At 45.7% G+C, this 27,694-nt stretch overlaps 1 protein-coding gene across 1 annotated transcript; it reads right to left on the minus strand.

The window, feature by feature from the left end:
- Positions 1–4,851: 4,851 nt before the first annotated feature.
- On the minus strand, positions 4,852–6,641 carry LOC136546939 (RAF-like serine/threonine-protein kinase PRAF). Its single transcript, XM_066538893.1, has one exon. It carries the CDS (start codon positions 6,493–6,495, stop codon positions 5,335–5,337), a length of 1,161 nt encoding a protein of 386 aa, XP_066394990.1. The 5' UTR covers positions 6,496–6,641; the 3' UTR covers positions 4,852–5,334.
- Positions 6,642–27,694: the final 21,053 nt, after the last annotated feature.

Genomic DNA, 27,694 nt, shown 5'->3' on the forward strand with positions numbered 1-27,694 from the left:
CTCCTTCCTCATAGACTTGCCATGTAGAGCAACTGGGGCCAAACACCCTGTCTGATGGGGACAAGAAACAAGCACAATATGAGCAAACAACAGCCAGTAAAATATCTAAAGAACACCAACTCCTCCTTTTTGTTCCAAAAAAACACCAGCAATTTAGTGTACACCACTACAACTGGTAAGTTAAGGTATACTGAATTTTGCAACAAAAAATGAACCGAGCTCTGCTGTTGCTACTCATCGTAGGTGTAGGCGGTGGGGAACTAATAAATTCTAATGGAGTGATAAAAAGCTCTAAGCCTAGAACAATACGAAGTAGTACCAATGAAGATGAGGAATGCCCATGATTGTTTTCCAGCAGCCAAATAAGTAGGATAAACAAATACATAAAAAGAACGATGATTTCAGATGCGATGCACAGACCATGAGACAAATTTAGCCGGTTGGTTAGTGAAGAGTGAACTAATTAAGCACCAATACGATGCACAGACCATGCGATGCAAGTAGAACCTGAAAAAAGGATCGCAGCAAGCACTGAACTTCAGTAGGGATTCTACTGCGATCTGAGATGCACGAATCAGAGAAATGAACAATAGATCAAGAAACACTGAAACTAACAGCTGACACATGGTGCACCAAACTTCAGTAGGGATTCTACAGCGCGCTAATCCTAGGCCAAAACTGATTTCCATCTCCCACAAGCATTTGAGCAAACAGGTGGAGCGCATGCTATTGCATACCTTGGAGCACGGGAGCAGCACCACGAAGGCAGCCCCGCCGCCGGTATGGCCTAGCGAGCGCCAGTAACAGCAGGGGCGGGGCACGAAGCACTACCCGACATCGTCTGTAGCGCCGCCAGTCGCTTCCTCCTCTCCCTGCTCGGCCTAGCCCCTAGCCTGCGCTGTCGAAGTAGGTGCACCGCGGGCACGCCGAACGCAGGTGGCAGCAAGCAGCACGCCGTCCTCCTCCACGGTGACGATCCCCGCTATGGCTGCTGCGGGTGGGCTAGTGGGCGGCGCGGGGCGATGTGGGTGCGGAGCACGAGAAGGGGCGCGGCACGCGGAGCGGGAGTCAGGGACAACGATGCTGCCGCCAGCTTCGCCACCTCAGACCGCCACGTCCGCGAGCGCACCTTGCCGCCGCCAACGGGAGCACGGACGCAGCCGCCAACGGGAACACGGACGCCGCCGGGCCCGATCTCCGCCATGTCCAACGGCTTCGCCGAATGTACGCGGTGATGCCGTTCGCAGGGGACTGGTGAGGACGGATCGCGTGCCCTGGCCGCCGCAGCCCTGCCCTCGCGCTCCGCCGCAACATGAAGTCTCGGTGAGGAGGAAGAACAGAGACGAGAGAGTGGCGTGGTCTGAACCTGAGAAATACATGAGACAAAGTATACTAATTCGATCGTCCCTGTACTACTTAAACATTATATTTTATTATAAATTTACAATTCTACCCTTAATTATATAAAAGAAATTCGAAAATAGAATGATCGCACCATTTTTTAAGGCGCTGATCCACTAATTTTAGTATACACTTGTGCATATGATCTCACCATTTAGTACACACTTGGTGACTTTCCTGTGCTTCTCTAATTGATTCCTCTTGGCTGCTCATTTTCTGACCACCGTCGTAAAAATTCTCATTTAATAATGCGATTAGCTACATCCTGCATGCGAAGCTCCCTGCGGCCACCGAGTTTTCTCACTCGTCGATGAAGACTCGCGCCTATTAATTACATGTCTATTAATTACATTAAATTGTTACTAATTTTTCCTTTACTCCTTCCAAAAAAATACTTTACACATACATTTATTTGTTAATTAAAATTTGACGTTGTAATGAGAAATATTGGAACACCTCATGTTTTAGGAATCCTGTATTATAATTCCTACGTTCCAAATACCCATATCTATATATTTTCTGTGTTTTTCCATTCTTCTATTTCCCACAACACCCACACCTTATTTCTACGTTTTTTTTTTTCCTTTCCTGTTTCGCATTCCATGTTCCAAACATGCCCTGAAACCAGGCGTGACCACCGCAGAGCTACAACGAGGCCTTTTCTGCCTTTTACACACGCAACGCAAAGGCTGCTACTTTGCACGTCCGCCGGTCCCGTGCTTCGCTGGACATTGCCTTGGGTGCGACTGGACCGGAGACATTCGCGCCATGCGGACCATCATCGCCAACCTAGCTACATCTCCAATTCTCCAGGCTCCAGCAGCATGGATGATGGGTCCCCGCGTACCGCGTCCCGGACTGACATATGGGCAAAACGGCCGGCAGCTGATGAACCTCCTCCTCGCCGCCATCTCGCATTCTCGCTGCTCAACGTCGGCGGCGTCGTCGACCCACGACCGCGCTTTCTCGGATCGTCCCTGGCGGGTCAGCGCCGTCACGGCGTCACCTGCACATGCACTGCAAATTTGCCACGAAACTCGCTGAACACTCGCCAACAAATGTACTGCTGTAGTAGCGTATAGGAGTACCACCTTGGCGATCACCTGGCATCGTTCTGAAGCTGATCATCCTCTAATCATCTCAAACGCCGTCTACACTCAAAGGAAAGTTTCCATTAGGTTCAACCTCATTGCTATTTTTCCTTTAAAATCCCTATGGTTCCAAATAAATTTCGGTAATGCTATGTTTAGGGCGTTCGGATGACCTGTTCCTATCGGACGCATCTAACCATCCACACAGACAAAAGCTCCGCTCGCCTTGCCCCACACACGCCTCTCACTCCCGCCCGTGCGCCTCGCTCCGCACGCGCCTCTCGCTCGCTCCCTCGCCCGCGTAGATTCGCCCCACGTCGTTGTAGTGGATCGACGGCGTCGGGGTGCAGGGCCACGCCACCATCTTCGTCGCCAAGCTCTTCTGCTACGTTGGCCCTGTCCTTACTCACCGCCGTCCTCGAGCCGCAGCGCCCAAGTAGGCCTGCCGGCTGACTCCATCCGACTGCCGCGGCCGCCTCCACCTCGTCGGGTGCCGCCATCTGCTGTTGAGGCCCCTTCCACCGCGTCGGGTGCCGCCATCTGCTATCGCGGCTGCCTCCACTGTGTCAATTCAGCGCGCCGTCTGCGCCATGTTGCGCTGAAAAATTTGTGTTGCAAATGTATGTTTCAGAGTTATGTTGCAAATGTTTCATACGGATGTTGCAAAAGTAGATCGAGATGTTGCATATGTTACAATGGTTAGTACAGTATGTTTGAAGCGTTTGTTTCTAATGTTTCATCTATTTTTCAGATGCATGTTGCAAGTGTACTTACTGGATGCTGCCTCCACCTCGCTTTCTGCTGCCTTGCATCCTTCTCGGACTGCAGAGGGAGCGGCGGAGGCCGGGGGGGGGGGGGGGGGGGGATGGCGTAGCGCTTCGATTCACCTTTTTCAGTTTTTTTTTGTTATATACGCAGGATGCTCAGATGAGATGCTCCCGTTGGTGGGCCTAGGAATGGGAGACGGACCACGATTCGGTTGGTTGGGACTGAGAGCTGCGTACGGACGCGCCGTTGGCACTGGACGCCCGGGCGCTAGTGCCTCCGAAAAAATTTCATACGGAGTAGGTTCTAATTCCTCAGGAATTAGTCATCCAAAATTTCTTTAGTTCTTTGTTCCAAAGATGGTCTTACATGGTGGGCTCAACTTGTCCGCACTCAGAGGGAACTATCGCTATAGATTTACCTACCTCTTGCCTCCAAACTGTACATTTGCATCAGTCTACGAAAGAAACACACTTGTTTCTCAGCATGTATAAGCTTTCACAATTCTGAAATCTGCTGTAATGGGCATTGGGGACCCTTTCTTGGTTGGTGGCAGCTGAACGATCAGCATCTCCTGAATTCACGACTCCACGCTACATTCTGAAGGACTCCAGATGTGTAATGGCAAATATACCCAATGTTCTTTTGAAGGAACAATTATAAGTACATGCTTATAAACGATACATGCACCAGATGTTGTACTAGGAAATCATAGTATTAACAAACTGCAGTTTTAGAAACCATAGATTTGCAAAACCATGATTCATAAAAAAAGATGTCTGGAGTGGAGTCTATGAAACTTAAGAAAACAAGTAAGGAGTACAGTTTTAGCAATAATATGGTTTTCAAAATGATAAAGTTTGGCGCATCGTAGCACGTCATGGCATTCTAAAAGCAAAATATTTCACAGAACCATGGGCCTTACTCTTCTGATGAAATGGAACTCGCCTTTTTTCTATTTCTCTGCATTTTAATCAGAAGGAGCTTGGATACTTCGCATGCCATTACAAGTTCAGAATCATCAGGATATGTCACTCACTCGATACCAGAAGATGAGCAGTTCTGAGTTTGGGATCAACAGGATAAGCATGGCATCTAAGTATGATATCCAATGAAATCATGGAGCTACCAATGTAAACAAGACAACTACGATACCCAAGATAAAAGCCACATCGATTAAACTAACTATATGAACCAATTCACAAAAGCTAGAAAACACTGCTGTCTAAAATCCAGTACATGACCGATTTGGAATTGAGCTTTCCCTGAGTTACAGTAGCAGCCAAACAAGCACTTCACAGCACAAAATGCGTAGAACCTTCATTCACCAACCGGTATATATATGTAACAAAAATGTACAAAAATTCTGTCATATGTCATCAGAACCGAAGTAGATACTACATATGCAGTTCCAAGTTCAGAATCCTCAGGAGGTATCACTGGATCACTGAACATCAGAAGAATCGGAGAACGGCCGCAGCATACCAACTCAATACAGACAGGAACAAATGAACTCACCAAACTAATTAAGATGCAAACAGGCCAAACATGATCTCTATGATCAAATCTAGAAAGAATACATCGAGTCAGTATAACACTCAAACAAAGAAGTCCAGCAGTTTCAAATTTTGTAAACCACTCATCAGTGATTGAGGTTCCACATAGCATTTGAAGATCCCAAGTAACCGACCATTTTACAGCACATGTTGCTTAGAACATTCACCCAACATCCAGGTTTATGTAAATATAAAATGGCCAAAATTGGCCTCCAGAAGACCAGAACCACCTAGGAGTAGAATATGTGAATCCCACATTACATTAACTCGGTACTAATTAATCACACTGAATACTATACTACTTAGTATCATATTATACCCATAGATACATTTCACGAATATATTTCTACCAGACGAAAACTGCAATATCCATCCATCATCCACCTCCCTCATCTATACACCAACCAACAAGAACTAGACGAAACCATACAAATTTACCACGAACGCAGCAATTCAAAACTCCTTAGCTTAGGCATCTGCAATAATAATCAGGAACCAGAGATGTGAAGCAGCCGATGCGCCTAGGAAGAGTGTGCCCCACCTTCCGGAGGCAGCGATGGCATCCCCTCTGACTTGTAGTTGTAGACGACCGCGCGCGGCGGCGGGTACATCATCGGCGGGAACGCGTGCATGTGGTGCGGGACGCCGTAGACGCCGCCGGCCGCGTGAAGATCTCCGCCAGGCGCCTCGCTTCCTCCGCCACCGACAATGTGATAGAGCGGGCGATGCATGTAGCCGCCCTGCGCAGACGGATCGAGGTAGTGGACCGGCGGCGGCACGGGGAAGTAGTACACAGGCTGCGCCATGTACGGCGGCGGCGGGGCGGGCCACGACGACGCTCCCTCCGCGACGAACGGCATCTGGCGCGCGGAAGGCGGCACGTCGTCGCCGTGGTGGCGCGGAGTCTCCGTCTCCGCGGCGTCGGACCTGGCGCGGGCCGCCGCGGGGCCGGGGCTGGGCTCGTCGGACGCGGTGTCGAGGCCGAAGAGGTAGTCGGGGACCTCGGAGATGATCGAGGATGCCTCGGATCGGCCGCGCTCGACGGGGTGCGGCGCGGGGGCGTTGAGCGCGTCGACGAACCACTGGTCGGTGGAGGCGGCGGCCTCGGCGGTGCCGGAGAGGACGGAGCCGAAGGCGGCGTCGGGCGCGGGCGCGAAGAGGAAGACGCGGAGGCGGGGCGGCCTGGCGACGTTGGCGGAGAGGTCGTGGATGCGGTCGAGCTCGTCCATGAGGTGATAGACGTCGTCGTCGGAGGTGACGGAGATGAGCGAGTCGAGGTCGTCCTGGGGCAGCTGGTACTTGAGCGACGGCCTGGGCGCCCCGGGGGCGAAGAGCGCTGGCGCGGCCTTGGCGAGCGCGGCGACGAGGGCGGCGAAGGAGGCCGCGGCGCGCGGGAAGGACACGATGCGGGTCTCCCCGCCGACGTAGCGCAGCTGGCGGTCCCCCGGGCGCGGCAGGATGCGGCCGCCGAAGCTGCACATGAGGCGCACCTGCGGGCCCCCGTGCGCCGCCTGCGCCTGCGCCTGCGCGGGGGTTGCGGCCGGGGCGGGCGCGGGCGCCGGGGGCAGAGGCGGCGGGTGGAGGTGGTGGTGGTGGTTGCCGCCGTTGCCGTTGCCGACCCCGGCGCGCGGGGTGGAGGACGCCGAGGAGGAGTCCGGGTGGTGCGAGGACGGCGACGTCATAGGACGCGGCGGCGGTGGTCCCGTCCTGGTGACAGGGGAGGTGAGGTGGTGGTGATGGAAGAGGGGTGGAGGCGGAGGCGCTAGTCGAGAGGGCGCATCGGGATTTGGGAATCGCAAGTTGCGAGGGAAGGGGACGGCCGGACGGGGACGGGGACGGGGGGAGTGGCGAGAGGAGAGATGGAGGCGGGTTTCTATGCTCGGCGGCTAGCTGTAGGATCCGATACTGCAGTGGTTGATTTGGCATGTCCCGTTCGTGTGCTGTTTAAAATTTGAAATTCAAACTATTTCCAGGATTCGCGGGATGCCAAAATGTACTGCTACCCTTAATTTTCTGGTTCACGATAATATTTTTCAGTAAATAATATTCCTAAAAATAGCGTTTGGTGTTGTGTTTGCGTCGGTCGGTAGTCTTGGTTTGCACGATCGATCGAGTCGGGCCTGACCCGGTAGTGTGCGAATTATTATTGACCCCTAGACCATGAGGACATTCCATTCTTGGATCTCACAGCACAGCTCCCTCGGTAGTCGGGAGGTAGGCAACAGGCTACTATTTGAGGGTATTGTATCGTAATCGTTGTTCGTTTCTTCTCTATGATATGGTGACTCCCTCGCAACAAACATGGGGTCAACGCAAAAGGCAGGCACGTATTGCCATTGTTCTTTCCAATCTTTCATAGCTCACGGCCTGTTTCCTTGGTGTTGAAGTTTATCACGTGTAGCCTTGGTAAACTATGGATATCTCAAAACGTGAGGCAAGTAAAATCGAAATCACACTTGTGATAAATTTTGGCACGAAAATAAGTCTAACATGTGAGATATGGTGCTAAAGAAATGTGGTACATTATAGTTATGATAGTGAACCGAACAACTTTCTAAAATCTATGGCGTGACTTATCTATAGTGTGGCTAGTTTTGGTCACAAACCAAACAAATCCTTCAATCTTAAAAAAAAAAACAAAGTCTTCTGTAGCGTCTTAACAATGTCATGAAACATCTTCGTTGATTTGGAATATACGTCGAGCAGAAAAGCTTTCAGGTAGAAAATTTATCACGTTGTGTCGTTTGTCGATTACAATGAACAAAGTACATGTGTTTTTTTTTATAAAATGAACTAATGAACTATACGGTTTTGTGCGATCACTTTGGTGGCGCCCAACGAGAACAGCGATGTTGTAAAAAAACGAGCACAGCGACGAGACAGTAAAAAATAAAAAGTGATCCGTAAGTTGTATAGCACCAAGCGGCACCGGCACGTGGTAGCAACAAAAAACTAGTTGTGGTGTGCCGGTCTTGTCTCAACTGGGGTAATTGTCGCTCTGGGAAAATTTTCAAAGATCGACAACTTACCGGCAACAGTAAAAGTTGGGCGGCTCTCTTTGGTTGGTTCAGTGCCGCTGCTGCCAGGTCGTCTCTGTCAAAGCCGCTCGTCTTCAATTCGTTCGCGGAAATGGCTCAAGCGCTCTCCCTCTCCTCGTCTTGGGCCGCCAAGGGAAATGCGCCTATGGTTAATGCGCCCCAACTCGCAAAGCCCAATACTATTCCCCCCCTTAAGACGGCCCCTGACCTCCTCTCCCTCTCACTCGACCCCTCGCCTTCCTTCGTCTCCCAAGCTAACCCCTCTGAAAACCCCACTCCCGAGCTACAGTACCCACCGTCCGGCCACTGGAAGAGCTCCTCATCGGCGTCGACAATGGCGTATCAGCGCGCCGACCCAAGGCCTTTCATCCCTGAAGGCTTCAACTAGGAAGACACTCCTGACCAAGAGTTCATGAGCAGGGCGGTTGCTCCGATGAGGCCGCCGTCGGCCAATGAAGACCTGGCTATTGTCACCTTCAATCCTTTGCCCGGTAATGAACTCAACTTCAATGTGGTTCGCAATGTTGTTAGAGAGTTCTTGGCTATGCAAAGGATAGGGCATCGTGCTATCAGGGTCAGGCTTATGTCCGCTGTACTCATGCTTATGATCAGGATAATCTTGTTAGACATAGTCCTTGTCCGTTTGACAACATTCAACTATCTTTTGCCAAGCACAATGAGGGTAGAAATTGGAGAAGGGTTATTTTCAATGATGATTGCTGGATGATGTTGCTTGGGTTCCCGGAGGATTACAAGTCTGAACGCCATATTCAGAATGCTATTAATGATTTTGGTAGGGTGATTATGTGGGAGGAAAGTGATAATTTTCCAGGTAGGATCATGGTCAGGGCTAGAGTCAAAAGCATACAAGTTGTTCTCTAATTCATAGTTTACTCTGATCCCTTGAACATGAATGGAGATTCATAGACCATTTAGTGCGAAGTGGTGCAGCACCATCAGCTTGGAGAGGAGCCACCTCATGAGGACCTAGTACCTGATGAACTTGAGCTAGAACAGGTTGTCCCCTTTGATTTTTTTGGTCTTGGACAACCTATGGCGCAGCAGGATTAGAATGATCAGCAAGAGCCAAATGAGCAGCAGGACAATGTCAATCTGCAGCAAGAACAGGGTAATAGGGGGCATAATATGGACCAACTGCAACAACTTAACCTATGGGATCCTTGGCTACCTGGCCTGATGTACTTCCAGCCCAGCAACCGGCCCAACCTGCTTAGATCTAAGACCTGAATGTTGAACCTGAGGTAGATGATGGGATGGATATTGACCTAAACATGCCAGGACAAGTTGATCCCTTGGAAGTAATCATTAACCCAGTTAACCCACCAGCAGCAAATGGTTTCCTGGAGTTAAATGACTTTGTTGAGGAAGTAGAAGAAAATATAACTCAACAGTTAAAACTAGAGCCTGTGGTACATAATATGGCACAAGAAGACATTGAGGTTCTGAACAATGCTTTGCCACATGTTGAGGGTTTTCCTATTCCACCTTTGGTTGACTTGGTTGGGGAAGAAATCCCCTTTGAACAGCTGACTGAATTAGAACCTGAGGCAGAAGAAGAGGACTTTGATCCAAACCTGTTGGTTGGGCCAGGAGAAGATGGGTTTCCTGACATAAACAATGGAGGTGGCCTTCAACTGCAGGCAAATCCTGATGAAGGCAACGTCCTTGAAATTGCTGATGAGTTGCATATGGAGGATATGTTACAGAACCAGCATGATGAGCAGTTAAACTTACAGGAACCAAACCAGGCACAACTTGTGGGGCTGAACATTCAGGGTCTGAATCAGATACAGGATGGCGAGAACAATGAAAACAATGAATAATAGGTGGCCCAAGTGTAGCCTCAGGGCCAGGATGTTAACATACAGGTGGGATTTATGCTCAATGCCAGAGATGGACCTGGTCTAGCCTTTTTGGAATGGGAGAATGCTAAAAGGGCCAGATCAAATGAGCTCTAGGCCTCTTTCTTTTCTCAAGGTAACCCTGATTGCCTACTTGTTAAAATTCCTCTACAATGGATTCACTTCTTTACATTTCTACTTCTGTCACCCACCAATTGCTCTTGGGCCAAAGATTTCCTTGCATCAAGAGTCTCATCCTTGTTAGACCCTGAATCCCCCAACATCAATTTCTTTCTGCCACCTACCTGCCTTTCTAATTTACCTTTATCCTGCCGTGACTCAGATCAATAGGATGAGTCTTCTAGCAAGCAAATTTTCCAAGTTGGAGACACACCCCTGGCCCTCACCCCTCCAAAGAAAAGGATCAGCAGGAAAAGTACTCTAGTGGTGGACAGCATGCTCAGGCGAAGCAGTAGGCTTAAAGAGGTAAATAATGGTTTCAAAGTAAATTCTTGCTCAAACAAAAAAATGTCTAGCTTGCTGTCCAAAACCACCCACCCTTTCTATTCAAAGCTTGCAATCATTGTGCTTTAAAATTTGTAAACTGGATCAGGATGATCTGACTGAGGAAGCACGGATGAAGAAAAGTAAGCAATCACTCCCAATTGCCCCCCAAAAAGCCAAGATGAGTTCAGGAGAGAAGCAGGTAGAGAACATGGAGGAAGATGGACAGCAAGGTCCAAACCAGAACCACATGGTGGAGGAATAGACAGTCAGAAAAAGGACTGCAACTTTTGCTAGGAAAGTGTTTCTTTAGCATTTTGAGATCATCATGTTAATGCTCCAAATGTTTAGAGCGAGTACTTTATCAGTATGTTGGATTCGGTCCATGGTTGAAATCAAATAGATCTACTTCCCTGAGGTTAAGAATGGTTGTTTTGATGTTTCACTGTTATCTGGGTGGGATCAGATGTCTGATTTCTAGAATGATGAATACAATTGGTTTTAGTCATGAATCAAAGCCAGAATAGAATTTGGAAGATGATGAGCTGGAATGTGAGGCATAAACTCTCCTACTAAATGGAATGCTATCAAAGACAAGGTCACAGACTCGGTCTGTGATGTAATCTATTTTTAGGAAACAAAAAAGAAATTATAGACCTTGCCTTCATAAAGAATGTGTGTCCGCCTTTGATTGACAAATTTGAATTCCTGCCTTCAGTTGGGGCTTCAGTGGAATGCTTATAGACTGGAAAAGCTCAATGTTTAGGGGTGAACTAACTTTCACCAATGAATATGCCATCTCTGTTCGGTTTCATGCTCAGCATGATAGTTCTTCTTGGTTGTTGACAAACATTTATGCTCCATGTCACACTGAAGGAAAAATAGCTTTCTTGGAGTGGTTCATAGATTTTCAAATTTCTCAAGATGAAGTTTGGTTGGTTCTTGGTGACTTCAATCTAATTCAAAGGCCTGAAAATAGAAATAAAGAAGGAGGCATTATAATGGAGATGCTACTTTTTTAATGAAGCTATCAGTGCTCTAGGACTCAATGAGATCCCTCTGCAACGAAGAAAGTTTACCTAGTCCAATAAACAGGCCTCACCCCTTCTTGAAAAACTAGACTGGGCATTCACCTCGAATTCCTAGGTTCTTACCTACCCTAACACATCTCTTTCTGCTTTGGATATGATCCCATCTGACCACTGCCCTTACATTATCAAAATATCCACCCACATTCCAAAGAATAGCATCTTCAGATTCGAGAAAAACTGGCTGCAGTATGAAAATTTTGGTGAAATTCTGAGTTAAGGATGGTCAATCCCCACCCATCAGCTGGGCCATGCCAAGAATATTACTGCCAAATTTAAGACCCTACGGAAAAATTTCAGGGATTGGCAGAAAAGTATCTCTAGTCTTAGGACAAACATCTCAAATGTCAAATTCATTCTGCTATTCTTGGACATACTGGAAGACTTTAGGGACCTTACCCTTGCTGAGTGGAATTTCAGAGACACTCTAAGACTAAAACTTAATGATTTGCTTGACCAGCAAAAAACATACTGGAGACAAAGAGGTGCCATAAAGTGGGTTAAACTGGGGGACACCAATACCAAGTTTTTTCATGCAAATGCCTCTATTAGGCATATGGGTAATCTGATCAACCATCTTGTTTCTGACTTGGGAATTACTCTCCACTCTCACAAAGACAAAGAGCAAATTATTTGGCAAGAATTCAAGGAGAGACTAGCAACCTCAGCTTTCACCTCTTTTTTAGTGGACCCTTCCAACTTCATCCAAGCTGCAGATGATCTTAGCTTTCTAGAGGAGTCATTTAGCAATCAAGAAATTGATAGTGTTATAAAAAATCTGCCCAATGATAAATCTCCTGGACCAGATGGTTTCAGTAATGAGTTTCTAAAAACTGGGTGGCCTGTTATCAAGGAGGACTTCTACAATCTCTGCCATGCTTTTCATCAAGGCACCCTTTGCCTCAAAAGCATTAACAAATCCTTCATCACCCTCATCCCTAAGACTGATAGCCCAACCCATATTATTGATTTCAAGCTAATCTCACTTCTCAATACCTCTGTCAAGATTATTACAAAGCTTCTAGCTAATAGGCTACATGTGGTCATCAAAAGTCTTGTGCACACCAATTAGTATGGTTTTGTCAAATCAAGAACAATTCAAGATTGCTTAGGGTGGTCCTTTGAATACTTACATCTGTGTCATCATTCAAAAAAAAGGAAATCATTATTCTCAAGCTAGATTTTGAAAAGGCATTTAATAATATTGAGCACCAAGCAATGCTGACACTAATGGAATGTAAAGGTTTTGGACACCTTTGGTTACAATGGATGAAACAGATTTTTGACTCAAGAACATCTGTAGTTCTATTAAATGGGGTACCTGGTAAAACTTTCAATTGTAAAAGAGGAGTCAGGCAAGGTGACCCTCTGTGTCCACTACTTTTTGTCTTGGCTGCTGACTTCTTGCAGTCAATGCTCAATAAAGGAAAGGACCTTGTAATGCTCAGGTTGCCAATCCCCTTGACCTCAACACTTGACTTCCCTATTGTACAGTATGCTAATGATACCTTGGTAGTCATGAAAGGAGATCCAAACCAGTTGTTATTTCTTAAATCTGTGCTAAACTCATTTGCTTAGTCTACTGGTCTAAAGGTTAACTACAGGAAAACAATGATGTTACCAATTAACATCACAGATGAAAGACTGGACCACTTGGTAAGAACCTTTGGATGCTCCAAAGGAACATTACCATTCACTTACTTGGGATTGCCTCTAGGCTTAACAAAGCCAAAGGTTCAGGACTATCAACCCTTGGTAAACAAGTGTGAAAGAAGGCTTACAAGTGTATCTTCTTTGCTTTCACAGGCTGGCAGACTGGAGTTGACAAATGCAGTTTTTACTGCACTTCCTACATTTTATATGTGCACCTTCGCTATCCCAAAAACTGTTATCAAGAAAATTGACAAATATAAAAATCACTGCTTATGGAGAGGATCAGATGTAAATGGGAAAGGACAGCCAAAGGCAGCATGGCCAATGATCTGCATCCCAAAAGAAGAGGGGGGCTTGGGAGTGATCAACATTGAAGAGCAGAACAGGACCTTGCTACTTAAAAATCTCCATAAATTTTTCAACAGGGAAGAAGTTCCGTGGGTTCAAATTGTTTGGAAAAAGCATTATGCAAATGGAAAACTACCAAGCATAATAAAGAAAGGTTCCTTCCGGTGGAAGGACAATCTAAAAAATCTATAGAAGTTCAAAGACATGGCACAAATTTAGATAAAAATGGAGAATCCTGTCTTTTTTTGAAAAAAGACAAGTGGGGAGATCAAAGCCTCAAAAACAGCTACCCAGAGCTATTCTCATTTGCAAAAAAATAAGAACATTTCAAGAGCCATTGCTCTAGCACAGGATGATATGACACAACTGTTACATCTCCTAGTTTTAGAGGTTGCATATGCTCAACTACAAAATCTGATACAGAATGCACATTAGATACAACTAAACACAGAATAAGACATATGGAAATACACTTGGGGCAACGCATTCTCTTCATCAAGAGCTTATAGGATTATTGTTGGTCAGTCATAGCTTCACCCCTCGATTAGATGGATTTGGGACTGTCTCTATCAACCCAAACATAGGGTCTTTTTCTAGCTGTTGTTGAAGGAAAAACATGCTTCTCTAGACATACACTTGTGTCCTCTGTGCTCATAATATTGAAGAAACAGTACACCATCTCTTCCTAGATTGTGAGTTTGTGAAGCAATGTTGGCAGATGATTCGATTCGATGTCCCCAACAATGTTGAATTTCCAGGCGCTATGACCTTCCTGAAGGATGCAATTCACTCATAGCTCTTCATGGAAAGTGTCATCCTCCATTGTTGGGCGGTTTGGACAACTCGAAATGCTTTGATCTTCAATGGCATTCAGCCTAAATTAATAGCCAACGGGGCAATCTTTGTCAGAGAAATGAAGATGCTATGTGTCGGTATTTTGTTAACCGAACTAGTAAACATATATGATTGTCGCGCTGCTCTAGAAAGACGATGGTAGCATTCAATAGATATGAGGATTTATACTGGTTTAGACCGGAGCCCTACGTCTAGTCTTAGAGATGATCGAGTGTGTGTTCCTCGCTTGAATGCTCTGAAGTTCTTACAATGGGGATGCAAGAATGGTGGAAGAGATGGAAGGACCTATGCTAGGCGAAGGGTTGTTTGAAGAGAAGCTCCAAAAGCCCTACTACAATGGTGAATGAATAGAATGGTAGAGGATGTGAATCATCCCCGAGATGGGTGCCCTAACTGCCCTTATATAGAGTTTGGGGCCAAGGCTTGTACAATGAGGAGGTTCTTCCGACCGAATGGTCGAGAGCGTGAGGGAGGGCCTAACTAACTTGGCTTGCAAGCTATGCCATCTTCCGGTGCACGTTCGGTCGTGGCTATCATCATGGTCTTCTGGCCACGTTGCGGCAGGATGTGACATGGCGCTACTGTGCCAGCCGTGGCAGCACTGTAGCCTCGATGGTGGTTTGTCAGTCGTCCTGTGTAACGTGGTGTCCGTCGTGGCCTTCGTCATCGTCTCCTGGTTCCCAGGGGCGTCGTACCCGAAGTGGGTAGCTGCCTTGGGTCATCGTCCGCTTGGTCGCTTCGCGGGGCCGAGGGCCACGACCCCGATCTTCTGGGTCGGGGCACTCTGCCGGTCTGGATGGCCCTTTCGTTGAGTCCCTCGTCGTGGATCCCATCCCGTAATGGGTGGGATTGTACAAGCGTCTAGTCGGTCCATATTTGGACGGTGGGTATCGTACCCGTTGTCACCGTGGTGCGGTGTTGTCTTGTCGGTGCGGCATGTCACAAGGATAATGTCTGACCGGGCCGAGGTGACTGTTGTATCCTTGATCCTTGCAGGGTTAGTATGGCATGCTCGCTCCTATCAGAGCGGGCATGCCGGGCGGGGCTCGACCTCTTCCATCCCTCCTAGGGGTCGCGATGAGGGAGAGGTCGTGTGTGAGCGTCGTGCGGTCAAGGCTCGAGGAGGGGTCGTGGTCGATCTTAGCCTTGATGCATTCGGCTTAGTTGGGCCTCGGTCGTTTGGGCCTTCGCTGTCTGGCGCATTGTAGGCCTCGTGGCCCGCTAACAAATCGGTGCCTTGAGATACCCCGGAGTTATAACCCCGACACTATGTTACAGAGTGAAGTCAAGATCCATTCAAGCATTTGAACAATGGTTGCAGCAATTTTCATAGTTCCCAATTTGTACGTGCTTTTCTTTGTTTCCTTCTTTGTTCCCTAGTTCTTTCTTTTTTCTTCGAGTCTCTGTTGTCTCCTTGACCTTTGTAAACTTTATTGGGTTTTTTATGAAATAAAATTACCTATAGGGGCGCAAGCCCCTCCAGTTTTCTTTTAAAAAAAGATAGATGCACGCTACCAATTTAATTGAAAATGCACCTAACGCTCCACCAAAGTTGCTGCAGGTGGCGAAACGGACGAGCGGAACCACTTTCCGGACGCACGTCCACTTCTTTTTTAATTTTTGGATTTGGGTGGAAGGGGACACAAATTTCAAATCTGACAGTTTGGCCCACTCGAGCGTGCCAGTGTACGCCGCTGATTGTGTTACTCTAATTAATTAAGAAAATGTTTCTTTAAAAATTAATTAAGAAAATGGGCTAATTTTTCTCACTGTGTCCCCACCATAGCTTCTACATTTTGGCTCGTACAAGAAAGTTAATTTCTAAGCATAGAAATCTGAACCCACAATAAGAAAAGCTCGGTCGGTCATGACGATTTAAGGGCCCTTTGGATTGGAGGATTGGCAAAGGAATTTTAAAGGATTCAACTTCCAAGGACTTTTTCCTATACCTCCCTTTGGTTCACATGACAGGAAAGGAAATATTCCATAGGAATCCATTCCTATAGCTCAGTTTTGTAGGAATTTTATAGGAAAGTTTACAAGAGCTCAAACCTCTTGAAGGGCTCCTTTGGATCATGGGATTGGAAAAACATGGGAAAGGAAAAATGTAGGAATATGATAGGATTGCATGTGCAAAACCAAGTATGGGAAAGCACAGGAAATTTGTTGGAGTTGTTATTTGGATGGACACAGGAAGTTTGTAGGAATAGCAACCTTAGGAAATGTCTAATCCTTTCAGGTTAGTTTAATCAACTGTAGGCAAGCTAGCTCTTTTTGTGCCACATGCATTGCTTTTGCACGGAGTATTAGTTGCTCCAGCCATTCTTCTCTGAGCAATCATGTCTTTACTTCTGACTTGCCTCGATCCTGTGAAAAAAGAGAGCTCCAAGTGGATGTTTGTTTTCCTATATTTCACTTGTGAAACTGGTGGCAGAGGATTCTTTCCTCCAAAATTCCTGCAGCTCAATCATGTAAACCAAAGGCTGCTACAGTGACCATTCCTATGGAAATCACAATCCTACATTTCTCCTGTGAAATTCCTTTGAACCAAAGGAGCCCGAAAAGTTTTCTGGCGCGAACGCACGAAGGGAGAACGTTCGCGCGCTCACAGCCTCTGTCTGTGTTGATCTTTGTTCCCTTGTTGGTGTCTGACTGCAGCCTTTTGCTTTGAATGCTCCAAACAAGGCTCGGATTAAAAAAGGATGCATCAAGTTCCTTTGTTTTACCCGCAGCTGCTACCAAAGGCCCCCTCTTCTAGTTTCCTAGTTTTCAGTTTCCATAGGATTAGGAAAACATGACAACCCAATTCCTATATTTTTTCTATCCCTATATCTTTCCTACCCTATGTTCCAAAGAGGCATTAGCAGCGGGCCCCGAAGGTAACAAACAAATTCCAACCCAGATAAGAAGACGATGAAGATGGTGCTGTCAAGGGCAAGATCAAGGAGAATCTTTCAAAACTTGCTCACGAAACAAGCATCGCAATCATCATCGGCTGGAGAAACACACAACTCGCAAACATTGGGGCCCAACACATACGAAACCCGCAGGCACAAAAATGGTACGGCGGCCACACCGCTGCTTTTTCCACGTCGGAATGATAATGGTTCCTCTGAATCCAGCTCAAAAGCAGTGTTTATTAGCCCTTTGTCTTCCTGTATACAGTAAACGATAACCTTCAAGTTGGTACTTCTTTGAGAGCATTTCTATATTATCCATGCCAATCTGCTACAGGTTAGGAAGAGGTGCATCGCCCCACTAGTTTTAGATTAGGTCCTCGGATAACATTTTTTGGGGGCTTCCATTATCGGTTCTCTCAGATAAACAACAAATGTGCATGTTACAATGGATTAGTAATCAGTTCTATCCTTTATCTCCACTTCTTAGCTGAGATTAGCACTTACTCGAAGATATACATCTACTTATATATCTAGAGTACTTACTCCATCCCATAAAAAAGAGTCATTATTGCTTCTCAAGAAGTCAAATATCTTTGACCCTCTTATAATCTGTCTTTTTCAGTTTGTTTTTTCAGCCGAAACAGTATTTTTCTCTCACAACAAATCAGCTAGAACAGTGTTTCGGCTTGTTTTTTCAACGAAGCGAACGGGGCCTTTAACTTTGACCAACTATATATAACAAAATATTAATATGTGTGATACATAATTAGTTTATTGGACAAATCTTTGAATATATTTTCATAACAAACTTATTTTGACATACAAATGTTGCTAATAGTTTTCTATAAATTTAGTCAAATTTAAGAAAGTTTGAATAGTACGAGTCCCGTAGCGACTTTTTATGGACGGAGTATGTGACAATGGATTCCAATGCAAATATAACGATGTGGGTAGCCATTTATTCCTCATAGTTGTTTATATGTAGTAGTAGGCGTTTACAGTGAATTAGCATGAATTTATAAACTTGAAACCATGTTGGGCATTTTTTGTTTCCAGAAAAGAAGGTTGAAGCCTTCAAAGTTTAAAATGAAAAGCTGGGATGTCATGAGATCACCTCAAAAGGCAGAGAGAGGCTTGGTCGCAATAATCAAATGCAAGAAAAGAACAAAGAACAATCATTCCTCCTGCCGGCATTGGTATGCTCGGGGTGCTCGTAATTATTTGTTGCTGACCTGGACGGAACGTCCCATCCGGGAGACTGGACCCGGGAAATAAAATATCAGCCGTGCTGACTTGGCGCCAGCTGGTTTGCCCAGTGCCATGGCCAGCAGGATGGCCCCGCGCTCTGAGCCGTGGTACCCCACTTACCAACAACTACTCGCCTGCCCACTCCTCGTTGCTGCAGCAGGAGAGGTCTTGGTCCATCATCACACGGCACTAGGCTCTCGTTTGAGCCCATTATGAAAGAAAATGCCCAACACTGCAGCGTAAGCGGTCTTCTTTTTTCTTTTTTTTTTATTTTCTTTTTGATAATGTTAAGCATTCTCATACTATTTAATAGCTCCTAGTGTCAATACATATAAACATGAACTAAATACACTAACAGATAGAGCACAATTTTAGAAACCAAATAAAATTTGTATCACAATTTTTGGAAATCTACATGGGGCTCGCCTGCCACCTAGGGCTCGCGTCGGCCCGCGCCGGCCATCTTGGGCTCACGCCGGCCCGTCAGTCGGGCTGACCTTCAACTACGGTCCAACCACCTACGCTGAGCAGCAACGCGGGGCGGCGGAACGTGCTAGAGCGAGCTGCAGCGACGCGCGACTGTCTGCGGCGGCGACGCACCCATTCCGGTGAGTTGGGGCTGCTACGCACCCATTCAGGAGGCTACCATGGGCCAGGACGAGGTGACGGTTAGAGTGGAGGATGGCGGAGGAAGGGTGGCCACGTGCGGCTGTGCCATGCGGCGGCGCACCGCGGTGGCGTGTTCGCGTCGGGATGGGGTCGGATGGCTAAGGGGGTTAATGGCGAAGCTAGGGCGCGACGAATCGGGCGATGGTGACCTTTCCCTGATGGGTTTAAGAAACGGCGTCGCATTCAGTAAAAATGACAAGGAGGGAAGGAAGGTCGGCCTGCGCTCGACAGGACATAGTTAAAGACGATGGCTGCTGGGGGTACAGCTGTTGCGTCGGCTTGGGCACATGTGGGAACACCGCTGAAAGCTCTAGTTTGGTTTTGGTGAATTGATAAAACCCTAAGTGTTAACCTAGTTTATCAAGTGATCATGAGATAGGTAGCATATTCCAAGTGGTGAAGCAAATGAAGATCATGACATGATGATGGTGATGCCATGGTGATGATCAAGTGCTTGGACTTGAAAAGAAGAAAGAGAAAAATAAAAGGCTCAAGGCAAAGGTATAAATGGTAGGAGCTATTTTGTTTTGGTGATCAAGACACTTAGAGAGTGTGATCACATTTAGGTTCGATAGCCGAGAGGGGTGAAACTCGTATCGAAATGCGGTTATCAAAGTGCCACTAGATAATCTAACTCATTTGCATATGCATTTATGATCTAGTAGAGTGCTAACACCGTTGAAAATGTTTTGTGAAAATATGCTAACACATGTGCACAAGGTGATACACTTGGTGGTTGGCACATTTGAGCAAGGGTTAGAAACTTCACCGGCGAAGTGTTCGCCCGTTGAGTGCGGACAGTCCCACGGTGCCACCGGCACCCTAAACTTAGATGAACGTGGTCACTGTAAGTGACCGAACGCTGGTCTCTGAAGGACCAGCATGTCCAGTCAGTAGCAGCAGAAGAAGCACAGCGTCGGTCGTCGACCGGACACTGGCGCTGAAATGACCGGACGCTGGTTCGCTGCGTCCGATCACACTGACATGGTCATGCATAGGGGAAACACCAAGTGACCAGACACTGGGTGAGTCCGGTCGAGCATGACCGGACATGTCCGATCGTGAAAAATCATCTCTGGATGCTTACTGGAAACGACCGGACGCTAAGGTCCAGCGTCCGGTCACTTCGCAGCAGCGCGTTCGGTCATCACTTGACTGTTGAGATCGAGCGATCAACATTTGAAGAGAGGGGACATGTGGCATGCATCGCGTGACCGGACATTGAGGTCCAGCGTCCAGTCAATATGACCGGAGCGTTCGATCACCCTGTGTTGTGCCTAGTGAAGGGGTACAATGGCTCTATTTCGTGGAGGCTTCTATTTAAGCCCCATGACTGGCTCAAGCTCACTCTCTTGGTCATTTGCATTGACATAGCAACCTTGTGAGTTTAGCCAAAGCCCTTCCACTCATCTCCATCATAGATTCAACATCTTTATGAGATTGAGAGAGAATCCAAGTGCATTGCTTGAGTGTTTGCATCTAGAGGCACTTGGTGTTCGTGTTTCGCTACGGGATTCGCTTGTTACTCTTGGTTGTTGCCACCACCTAGATGGCTTGGAGCAGCGAGGATCGTCGAGCAGAGGGTGGTGATTGTCTTCGGCTCCGATCGTGGTGATTGTGAGGGGTTCTTGACTTTTCCACGGCGGAGAGGCAAAAGATACTCTAGTGGATTACTCGTGACTTGTGTGATCCTCATCTTATGTTGGTTGTGTGGCACCCTATTGAGGGTTTAGCGTGTCAAGCCAATTAGCTCGTGAACCTCCAAGTAAGTGAATTGCCACAACGAGGAGTAGCTTGTCGGCTAGCAAGTGAACCTCGGTAAAAAATCATTGTGTTCATCATTTGATTCCGAGGTGATTGGTCTTCATTGGTATTCATTCTTGTGATTGATTGGCTCCTTCCTCGACACGGCAGTATAAACAAATTACTCACTCTCTTTACTTTTTCGCAAATTAGTTGTCAAGCTCTTTAGTGTAGCTAGTTGTGAGAGCTTGTTAGTTTGGTTAGTGTGACTCTTTAGTTAGCCTTTGAGAGCACATTAACTTAGGCTGTGTTTAGTTCATAAAATTTGAGAATTTGAATACTGTAGCACTTTCGTTTTTATTTGGCAATTAGTGTTCAATCATAGACTAATTAGGCTCAAAACGTTCGTCTCGCAATTTTCAACCAAACTGTGCAATTAGTTTTTTCGTCTATATTTAATGCTCTATGCACGTATCATAATTCAATGTGATGACTACTGTAGCACTTTTTGGGAAACTTTTTGTGAACTAAACACAGCCTTAGTGTAGTGTCATAGCTTTTGTGTGGATAGAAACTATATAAATTAGAATTATGGTAGGTGGCTTGCTATTTTAGTAGGCTAGCGCAACACTTGCTTCGCCTCATAATTATCTAACCGGTTTGTTAAGTGTTGTTATAGAAATTTTTAATAGGCTGTTCACCCCCCCTCTAGCCATTAGGACCTTTCAACCACGGCTGCGAGCACGACCACGGGCCAGGCAGTGGGTGTTCCGTGTGCGTGCGCATGATAATGGCAACGTCAACGGATAGGGCCAGGCAGTGGCGCAGAGCTACAGGGGCGCGAACACGATGGTAACGTGACGGCGGTGGTAGCCAAGACAAGCCTACGCGTGTGCAGGCGAGAGGGGCGGCAGCGGTGGCAGCAACGCAACGGCCAGCAGTTGTAGGGCGATGACAGCGGCCTGCTGGGGCTGGCCACGGCCAACCCACGGCCACACAGGCCAATCGGGCTCGGCACCACGGCACGTGGGATGCGGCCAGCCGCGTGAGGTGACCGCGCGCACAGGCCAGGCATATGACGTACATGAATTTTAAAGCGCGTCTAAAAACTAACATAATATAGTTGAAGCTAAACTACCTCGACCATACTAAAGAGGGTAAATCAGTCTACCATAAGGAGCAAAAATACAACATTGACCTTTAGCTAGATTTTTCAGAATTAATTCACCAACATTGCATTGTCACACTGTTTTCAGACAAGAATTTGCTAAGTCTTGGGTTGAATTTGATTTCAAGTTCTATTTCTAAGCTATTAGAAATACTAGCTAGCAATATTATTTTTATAAGACAAGAGTTGCATTGTCCTCTACGAAGTTTATACTTCAAACTTTATTTAGGGTGACATACATGTTCTATAATATTTTTGCTCAATAAAAATTAGTTTCCAACCCTACTTGATATACATGAGCTATTGAATCAACTTTCATTTAACATTTTTATTAGTTATTTTAGATTACAAGAAATTGATCTACACACTTTATCATATGTTTTATCATATAAATATGATGCTCATGATATGGTTTAGTGGTTTGTTTAGGGTGTAACACCGAGGGTGTTACAGCTCTACCCCCTTAAACAAAATCTTGTCCTGAGATTTCATGTGTGTCCCTAGTGTGGGAAAGAGATAAGAAATAAATTTCAATTTAAACCATTACCTCGATGCATTAGGAAGGAGATGGGGATAATGTTTTAGAATATAATTCTCCTGCTCCCAAGTTGCTTTGTCCTCCAAATGATTTTACCACTGGACTTTATAAAATTTTACCACTTTGTTCCTAGTGACTCTCTTTTTTATTCAAGATTTTGACGGGATGCTCAATATAAGATGATCAGGTTGGAGAGGGAGTCCTTCAATTTCCACCACTTCATCGGGAACCCGTAGACACTTTTTTAACTGGGAAACATGGAAGACATTATGGATTGCTAACAAAATATCAGAGAGTTAGAGACGATAAGCAACAGAACCACACAGTCCAAAATTTTATAAGGTCCAATATAATGAGGAACTAACTTTCTATGGACTCTAAATCGATGCACACCTCTCATCGGGGATACCTTTAGGTACACATGGTCACCAACTTCAAACTGCAAAGGTCTTCTCTTGTCCACATAAGCTTTCTGACGGTTTTGGGCCGCTTTCAAATGACTCTGAATAACACTGACTTGCTCTCTTGCTTCTTTGATAAAATTAGGTCCAAAGTAACCACGGTCACCTACTTCCACCCAATTGAGAGGTGTTCTACATTTCCTGCCATATAGGGCCTCGAAAGGTGCCATTCGAATGCTCTCTTGATAGCTGTTGTTATAGGAAAACTCAGCTAAAGTCAAGCATTCATCCCACTTTTTTAGATAAGAAATGGCACAAGCTCTCAATATGTCTTCAAGTACTTGGTTGACCCTTTCTATCTGACCGTCAGTTTGCGGATAATAAGCTTAACCTCTGAGGAGACGAGTACAAGACATTTCTGGAGTTGCTACCAGAAACGAGAGACAAAGACTGGACCTCTATCGAAAAACAATGGTAAGAGGAACTCCATGTAGGGTCACAACCCCATCAAAATACAACTTGACATACTTCTTGGCTGAATACCTTGTATCCACCAAAAGAAAATGAGCAGACTTGGTAGGGCGATCCACAATAACCCAAATAGAGTCATACCCCTTTCTCGTGCGGGGCAAACCCACATCAAAGTGCATGGAAATATCCTTCCATTTCTAAACAGGGATAGGCAAGGGCTGTAGAAATCCAAGTGTACGCATATGGTCCGCCTTAACCCTTCCACAAATGTAACATTCTGAGACGTATTTGGTAATATCCTATTTCATATTTGGCCACCAATACAAGTGACGCAAATCATGATACATCTTGTTACTTCTCGGATGAATAGATAATTTGGAGTTGTGAGCTTCGTCCAAATTTTTTCTGCAAAGCTCATCACTTGAGGGAACCACCAATCGGTTCTTGAACTTCACCACACCTTGATCATCAACACTAAAATGAGGACCACGCCATTCGGTGATTAGCTTCTTGATATGCGGAATTCCTGAAGCATCTTACCTTTGCTTTATAATAATTTGCTCAAGAAGATCCGAGACTAGAGCAATATGAGCTAACACCTCAGAATGGTTGAGAGACAAAGATTCTTCTTCAACTTGATGTGACTTTTGACTTAAGGCATCAGCTACCACATTAGCTTTTCCAGGGTGATAATGAACCTCTAAATTGTAATCCTTGATTAACTCGAGCCACCTCCGTTGTCTCATGTTCAGCTCAAATTGAGTGAAAATATATTTGAGACTCTTGTAATCCATAAAAAATGTGTACTTTATTTCCCAACAGGTAATGCCTCTAATTTTTTAGGGCGTGCACCACTGTAGCCAGCTCTAAATCATGGGTGGGGTAATTCATCTCATGCTTTTTCAGCTGACCTGAAGCATAAGCTATCACACGCCCATTTTGCATAAGCACACATCCCAGTCCAGTCCTAGAGGTATCATAATACACATCAAATAGCCTATCAATATCTGGTTGAGCAAGAACAGGAGCAGAGGTAAGAAACTTCTTCAGGGCTTGGAAAGCCTCTTCACAAGCCAGACTCCATACAAACTTGATATCCTTCTAAAGTAACTTGGCCATTGGTTGAGCTATTTTAGAAAACTCAGGGATAAAGCTTCGATAATAACCAGCAAGACCAAGGAATTGATGAATCTAATGCACTGACTTTGGAGATTTCCAATTTAACACATCCTGCACCTTGCTAGGATCCACAGAGATGCCTTTAGGTGTTAGGACATGCCCCAAAAATACACTCGATCCAACCAAAACTCACACTTGCTGAATTTGGCATACAGCTTATGTTCCTGCAATCGGGTCAGGACTATCCAAAGATGGTGTGCATGCTCTTCATTATTCTTAGAATATATCAAAATATCATCAATGAACACCACTATAAACTTGTCTAACTCTGGCATGAAGACCAAGTTCATGAGACACATGAAGAATGCAGGAGCATTAGTGAGACCAAAAGACATGACTAGGTATTCATGGAGGCCATACCTAGTAGAGAAAGTTGTCTTTGGTATATCTTGTGGTCGGATCTTAATTTGGTGATACCCAGAACAAAGATCAATCTTTGAAAACACTTTTGCACTAACTAACTGATTGAACAAAGCATTAATACAAGGTAAAGGGTACTTGTTCTTAATGGTTACCGCGTTGAGAGGGCGATAATCCAGACACATCCAAAGAGTGTTATCCTTCTTCTTAACAAAAATAGCTAGACAACCCCATGGTGAAGAACTTGGATGGATGAATCCCTTCTCTAACAATTCCTCTAATTGTTTCTTCATCCTAGCCAATTCCTTTGGAGCCATGCGGTAAGGACGCCACGAAATAGGAGCAGTACCAGGTTCTAACTCAATGGAAAACTCCACATCCTGGTCCAGTGGTAACCCAGGTAGGTCCTCAGGGAAGACATCCAAAAACTCACAGACCACAAAAAGAGAAGAAAGGTCCGGAGAAGCTTCAGTATGAGCAAAAACAGGTAGGGCTAAAACTGAGGGCATAAGGAGAGACATTCTATCCTCAAAAGAAGGAAGCTTTAACTCTATAATTCTTTGCCTAAAGTTCAAGACTACCCCATAGTTTCTCAACTAGTTCATTCCTAGAATTGCATCTATGCCTTACCCAGGCAGCACCATGAACTAGAGACGATAAGAATGAGTGGCTAGCACTAAACTGACTATGTTCGTTTGAGTTTTAACGCACAGCTGTGCATCCATGGTTCTGATTCTATATGCAATAGGAATAGTCATAGTAGATATATTGTGTCTTTGTGCAAACCCCATACTCATGAATAAATATGACGCACCAGAATCAAATAGCACATATGCTGGGTGGGAATTAGTGGTAAACATACCAGCCATCATAGGCTCACCCTACAAAATCTCCTTAGCCTCGGTGAAGTTAACCTGTCTAGAGCGGCTTACGGGCACCTTCTTCCTTATGATAGTCCTCTTAACCAGACAAGAGTTGGCCAAAGGCTGAGAAGACTGAGTAAGCTGGTTCTAGGGGCACTCACGAGCATAGTGGCCTTTCTTGCCACACTTGAAACAAAGCACCCAGCTTGTTCCCCTATCCCTGACAAAGCAGAATCTACTGTCCCTAAGGCTATTGCACCTACTGAGTAGGTGCATGGTACTGAGTGGGAGATGCCTAGTGAGTCTGTTGAGTCTAACGGGACAGCTATCATCCTGGAGAGTGATAAGACACCCTCCTCACAACCTATACCTTCTAAGACTATGGGTGACTAGAAGATCCAGCGATCACCCTCTTGCACTTCCACTTAGCTTGAGTCACACTGAAGTCCCTCAATAGCAATAGCAGCATTCATCAAAGCACTAAAAGTATGATAGCCCCCTGTATACATCTTCTCTTGCAAGATGCAAGAGAGACCATGATTGAAATGGTCTATCTTCTTCTCATCAGTATCCACATGAGTCCCAGCATATTGTGCAAGATAGTTGAACTTGTTCACATACTCCATCATAGTCATGTTTTCTTGCTTCAGCTCTAGAAACTCGGACAACTTCATGTTCAGCAAGCCAGTAGGAATATAATATTGATGGAAAGTAGTGGTAAACTCTTGCCAAGTCACATGGTGGTCCATAGGTTGCATGGCATTGAAAGTGTCCCACCAAGCACTGGCAGATCCCAGAAGATGTTGTGCGATAAAGCGCACCTTCTACTCATCAGTCACATTGAGCAGCTGAAACTTCTACTTCAGAATATGAAGCCAATGCTCCACGTCTAGAAGCTCAGCAGTCGATGTGAATATGGGCAGGCATGTCCCTAAGAAGTCTTGATAGGAACAGGGCCTCTCGGGACCATGGGCACCACCCCCGTTACCGTCATTGCCACCAGGGCCTCCATGGGCGAAGCCACCAATAGCCTATGCCAGCATCTCCAAGGCATGGGCCGACTCGTGATGAGCAGCCATCATCTCTGCACAAGTCATCAAAGGCGGTGGTGGTGGTGGAGGACCAAGGAGTGGGGCATCATGGCTCTCCCCATTGGAATTGCCATGATCATCACCACGACCATTTTCACCCTGGTCTTCACTAAGACCATGGCCCATCCCAGCACTGGTGCTCCCGTGATCAGACCTCAGGTTCATCTGTAACAGATAGGAACTCACCATTAGGGACTAGGCCTCCATACTTAGAAACAAAAGGCTTGAGAGGTGATAAGGCCCAACAAATGGTTACTAGCGAGACTTTTCCTTAAGAGTTAAATCATTTCTCTTTATTTACTATCCTATCAATTTACTACCAAAAAATTATACATGTGGAGAGAGTTTAGTTTAAACAACATTCTCTTCTCATGATGCATGGATCGACCTATTCGTTCGCTCAAGCCAGAATATAGCGGCATTCGCACATAATTTTTGACACAACGCACACTCACTTCCCGTACGCTAAATGATTCTTACGCGGCGTAAGTTAGTGTACCTACAGAAGATTGATTAGATAAAACTAGTGCCACTATCCTAGATAGACCATATTACTAGGGCTTATACTTATTTACGTAATTTATCGCATCCTACTTTTCACAAAGACTTTGTTGGTCAAATTTTAGGTTTTGAAAAGGGTTTTTAAACTCATAGACTCATTATTGGGCTCTGATACCACCTGTGACAGAACCGCCTAAAATAACATGCTTTCAGAGACGCTCATCTTTCACTAGACACTAAGCACCTCGAAAATAAGCTACATCGGACAGTTCCGTCAAGCACACCCAAGGGAGAACCTCGAAACAATCCACGTTTTATATCTAGAATCCAATAATGAGTATGAGCTTACAATACTTAGTCCATTTCATACAACAAGAGTTTTAGAAAATTATTTATTACAA

The sequence above is a fragment of the Miscanthus floridulus genome, chromosome 3, assembly GCF_019320115.1.
Source record: "Miscanthus floridulus cultivar M001 chromosome 3, ASM1932011v1, whole genome shotgun sequence".
Lineage (NCBI taxonomy): Eukaryota > Viridiplantae > Streptophyta > Magnoliopsida > Poales > Poaceae > Miscanthus > Miscanthus floridulus.